The sequence below is a fragment of the Panthera uncia genome, chromosome X (assembly GCF_023721935.1).
Source record: "Panthera uncia isolate 11264 chromosome X, Puncia_PCG_1.0, whole genome shotgun sequence".
In the NCBI taxonomy this organism is placed as follows: Eukaryota; Metazoa; Chordata; class Mammalia; order Carnivora; family Felidae; genus Panthera; species Panthera uncia.
In genome coordinates, this window is record NC_064817.1 from 49,926,119 (window position 1) to 49,931,334 (window position 5,216).

The 5,216-nt window shown below is 41.9% G+C and overlaps 1 protein-coding gene across 1 annotated transcript; it reads left to right on the forward strand.

The window, feature by feature from the left end:
* The first annotated feature begins 4,565 nt into the window (after window positions 1-4,565).
* On the forward strand, window positions 4,566-4,831 carry LOC125932365 (60S ribosomal protein L37a-like). The gene is given in 2 exon segments (XM_049644889.1): window positions 4,566-4,719; window positions 4,722-4,831. Coding segments are annotated over 2 exon segments (264 nt in total).
* The last annotated feature ends 385 nt before the right edge of the window (window positions 4,832-5,216 follow it).

The following is a 5,216-nucleotide window of genomic DNA, read 5'->3' on the forward strand; positions in this document are numbered from 1 at the left end:
ACTACTTTTATGTTAAAAATGGGAAAAATAAGTTGTAGCAAAGGGAGGGGATTTTCCTAAGGTCATGCTGAAGTAGTGGAAGAGCTGGGAGTTCTGTGACTTCTGAGGAATACTGTATAAATCTTTGTTAACTCAGCAGCATCAGAAATAGATTATTAGAATTTCCAACCAAAATTCAAGAAGACCGTCCCTCATTGCAAGCAACAGTGGTGGTGGCAGTGGAATGAAGGGATGGGTGGTGGGGCTGTGACACTTTAGAGAGTCTTGGAAGCTTGAATGACTAGGGTAGGACCTTAGAGTTGAAAGAACCTTAGGGAATGGCTGGGCTCTATTTGTGTAAGTGAAGAATGTCACAGAACATTATAAAAAGAATCATGTAGAATGTTAGGGCTAGGATAAGCCTGGGAACTCACTAAGTCCAACTCCCTTCCATTTCAAGTGGGAAAACTGAGGCCCAGAGAGAGGCTGGGACTTGACCTGAGTTATATAGTAAGTCAAGAGCAGGAGTAGAGCTGCAACCATGTCTATCACACAAGAAGAAATACTACCTTCCTATGTCTCACTCCTTGTATCTGGGTTGGATGGTCAAACCTTTTAACCAAAAATAAGAGAAGGGGGAGGAGAGTATAGTTTCATGACCTGCCTAGTATTTAATAATAGTATTTAATGATAAAACAATATAGAATGACAGTGATGAAATGGTTTAGTATGTCTTTTTTGGTAGCAAAGCCCTATATCTGAATCTGTCCTCAGCCTCCAGCACAGGATGCCCTGCACGAATGAGTCCACAGAGGGGTGCCTGGGTGGCTCAGTTGGTTAAGCATCCACTTCGGCTCAGGTCATGATCTGGCAGTCTGTGGGTTCGCGTCCAGCTCTGTGCTGACAGCTCAGAGCCTGGAGCCTGCTTCTGATTCTGTGTCTCCTCTTTCTTCCCCTCCCATTCATAGGCCCAGTCTCTCAAAAATAAATAAGTGTTTAAAAAATAATTTAGAAAAAGAATGAGTCCACGGACAGTCCCAAATTTAGTGATACCACAAGACTGAGCCTACAAATTCTCTAGACATTCAGGGTCTCTCCTGAATAGAGAGCACTCCCCAGTACTTATTATCCTTTTCTTGATTTGGGTTCTTCCACACTAAGGCCATACTGGGTCATCTACCCAGGCATGAATTTCTCTACTCTGAGGAGGGCAGGGGGTACACATGGACGCTGGAAAACACTTTAATTTGAGAAGTTCTTGCCATATTTAAGAACAATTCTTTTCCTCACATGTGAAAATTCTCAGCCATGGAACTAACTCATTCTCACACACACCCTCACAGCACAGCCATACTGTACTCTCAAAACTTCATCCACATCTCCCCAAGTATACCTACTTTACCCATGACAGATACCCCACTGACCATGCTCTCTGCAGACCTGGAAATCCTCTTGTTATTAGTGGCTGGTAAGGAAGGTGTACTCTCCCAGAACACACTCCTCTCTGTATCCCTCTTATTAAGAAGTGGCCAGGAGGTTTGTAGGCCAACCCTAGTTTTTGTATCTGACCATATCTCATGAAGCACCCAGTTGTCTTCTGCTTTCCACTCCTGCCTCAGCAAATCAAGCCTAGTTGGTCCTGCAGTTTCAGGTCAGATCTATAGAGGGCAGCCACTGCTAATTTATGAGAAATTCTGGACATGGCCTCCTACCCTCTTCACTTAATTTTCAGTGCTTGTAACATGTTAGAACTACAGGCTATTAGAATCAGAGGATGTGTGTAAATATTTGAACTCCCTCATGATACAAATGGGGAAATTGAAGCCCAGAGAATTTATAAGACCAGTCTAAACTGAGAAAATAATTCACTCTATGACAATTAGAGCTAGAACTCAGATTTCCTGAATCTCAGAATTCTTGAAATCCAAATACTTCATTTTATAGTTGCCAAAACTGAGGCCCAGTGAAGAACTTGTCTGAGGTCATGCAGTTATTGTGACAAAGCTAGTATTTGAATCCAGGTAGTCTAAATCCTAGTCCAGGACTCTTGAAAGATAATTTTACACATCTAAATCATTCTGTATATTACAAACAGGAAAGGCTCATAGAGGGAATGCAATTTGACTGAAATCACAGAGTAAATTAGTTACAGTCAAAGCTAGAGCCCATAGCTGGCTATAAAACTGAGACTGAACAGAAATTGGGGATTCTGACTTCTAGTCCCTCAGAAACCCCAGTGGCTTGAGGACTTGGTATCTCAGAATTAAATACGAGAGTAGGGAATGCTGCCCCTGCTTAAGCTGACTAGTGCCTAGGAAGCTAGAATCTGGACAGGGTATATTTGGGGTCTCTGTTCACCCCTGTTCTGGTGCCCCTTCACAGAAAAATCACATAACAAAAGGTTCAACTGATTTCTCCCCTTTCAAGGTCCCCAGTTTTGAGAGTAAGAAGATGAATCATAGTTGCTGCTGAGAACATAATTGCTAGCTGGGACATCACTATAACACCCAACCATCACATTTGCAGAGCACTGTTTTGTTTTTGTCAAAGCTCTTTCTTATCTTTTCTTTTTAAAAAATTACTACTGCTCCAAGCCCCAGGGGGCCAGATGAGAAAGATACTATTAATCCTTTTATAAAGAAGAAACTGATTTATGGGAGTTGGTAAAGGGGGAGTTTTGACTGGGCAATCAGTGTCTTGACCCATTGATTTTCAAGTTTCTAGAGTGTTCTATGTATATATCCAGAGCCCCAGAGGAGTCAGCAGTGTCCCTCAAGTGTCCTGATGTCAGCTCCCTCCCTCACTTATTTATCACTGACTTTGGGACAGACACTGTATTAGGCTTTCATTGGAGACAAAAGAGACCTGGACCCTCTCCTCAAATGTTCACAATCTGGATATCTATTGAGTCTCCACCAACCTATTACTATACTCAACATTCTTTCTCTTAGAAAAATACTCTGAAAAGTGTCTTTAAACTGATGGTGTTGAATCACTCTTATAATTTTTTTTTTCCAGAGCACTTGGTTAGGAATCAGGATACCAACATTCTGTTTCCAGGTCTTGTATTACTTCACTGTGGAGTAGTGGCCCATTCCTTTCATGTCTGTGGTCCTCAGTTTTCACCTTTGTAAAATTATGGGGCACAGGAGATGGAAGAGGGAGTATATGGTTGTTAAAAACCTCTGGCTCAGACCATCTAGGAGATGAAGATCCTTTGTGATCTGTGAGCAATGCTCTGTCTTTGGGTGAAAGGCTAGAGGGTAAAAGCCAGCTGGCCCTGCTATGAGATGCTTCATCCTGCTGCCTTCCTCCTTAGCTCTGTGAGCCCTTCCCTAGGGACTGCGTGGGGGATTTGATCTTCCTGAGGCCTTCATAGGGACCTCATTTTTTACTTCTACTCACCAGCAGCACTCATGAAGCATCAAAGCTATTTTGAGTTGGGAGCTATTCAGCCAGATTCACTTCCTGGGGATGGGGGTGGGGCAGAGAGAGTGAAAGAATCAGAGACAGAGAGATGCAGAAAAAAAGAGAAACAAAGAGGGAGGAAGAGAGAATGCCAGAGAGGGAGAAGATGGGGAGAAAACAGAAAGAGGGACAAAGAGAGAAACAAAAATATAAAACATATATATATATATATATATAGAGAGAGAGAGAGAGAGAGAGAGAGACAAGAAGAGACAGAGAAGCCATAGAAAGAGGGTGAGACAGAAGAAAGAAGGAAATGGAAGAGATGAGAGAGAGAATGAGAATGATAGTGGACCTACCTAGTCTCTGAAGCCCTCATGAGAGAAGCTGCATAAAATCATGCATCTTGTAGTAATAGAACATAAATGGAAGGATACTTCAAAAGTTAAGAACAGAGAGGGATTGAGAATTTCTCATAGTCACACAGCAAGTTAGTGGCAGTGCCAGGATTCAAACCCTTGACTAAAGTAGGATAGCTCAAAAGAGAGTCCAGAGGCTTGGGCTTTGTCAGTCTGTCTTTACATAATTGTAGGCAATACAGTAGCACAAGTAGAGTGCCACCACATTGTCTGCCCCAAAAGAAGCACTAGAATCAGGGAATTCTATATTTTTCTTCCACCGGCTCTTCTCTGAGGACCTAGACACCACATACCTGTGAACGATGAATGGGGTTGTTTCATTTTAAACTACAATGCTTTTGGGAGATTGCAAGAAGACTTCATGTAGGAGATAACTTTAGGGTGGGGACATGAAGGATGAAAATATAAAAAAAAATAATGGAAAAGATGTAGTCAATCTTCTAAAAATTTCAAAGAACCCAGAAAATTTTAATGTGGGTAAGACTTTTTTTAATGTTTATTTCTTTATTTTGAGAGAAAGAGAGAGAGCGAGAACAGGGGAGGGACAAAAAAGAGAGGGAGACAGAGAATCCTAAGCAGGTTCCACACAGTCAGCACAGAGCCCAATGTGGGGCTCAAAATCATAAACCATGAGCTCATGACCTGGGCCCAAACCAAGAGTTGGACGCTTAAGTGATTGAACCACCCAGGCGCCCTGGTAAGATTTTTTAAAAATAATTTTAGTTTAGTTCTCTGGACTCAGACCTAGTTTGCATCGACATGGTTAAGTGCACCAAGAAGGTCAGAATCATCAGTAAATACGGGACCTGTTATGATGCCTTCCTCAGAAAAATGGTGAAGATTGAAATAAGCCAGCATGCCAACTACACTTGCATCTTCTGGGGCAAAACCAAGATGAAACGATGAGCTGTGGGGACTACCATTGTAGTTCCTGCATGAAAACCATAGCTGGTGGTACCTGGACCTACAACACCACTTCTGCTGTCATGGTCATTGGAAGAATGAAGAAGTTGAAAGACCAGTAGAAGCTTCACCATTTGAAACTTTGCCAGCCTATAATGAATGGGTTAAATAGTTTATTTTTTAATGTTTATTTTTTTCATTTTTTATATGAAATTTATTGTCAAATTGGTTTCCATACAACACCAAGTGCTCATCCCAAAAGCAGCCCTCCTCAATACCCATCAACCACCCTCCCCTCCCTCCCACACCCCATCAACCCTCAGTTTGTTCTCAGTTTTTAAGAGTCTCTTATGCTTTGGCTCTCTCCCTCTCTAACCCCTTTTTTTTTCTTCCCCTCCCCCATGGACTTCTGTTAAGTTTCTCAGGATCCACATAAGAGTGAAAACATATGGTAACTGTATTTGTATGACTTATTTCACTTAGCATAACACTCTTCAGTTCCATCCA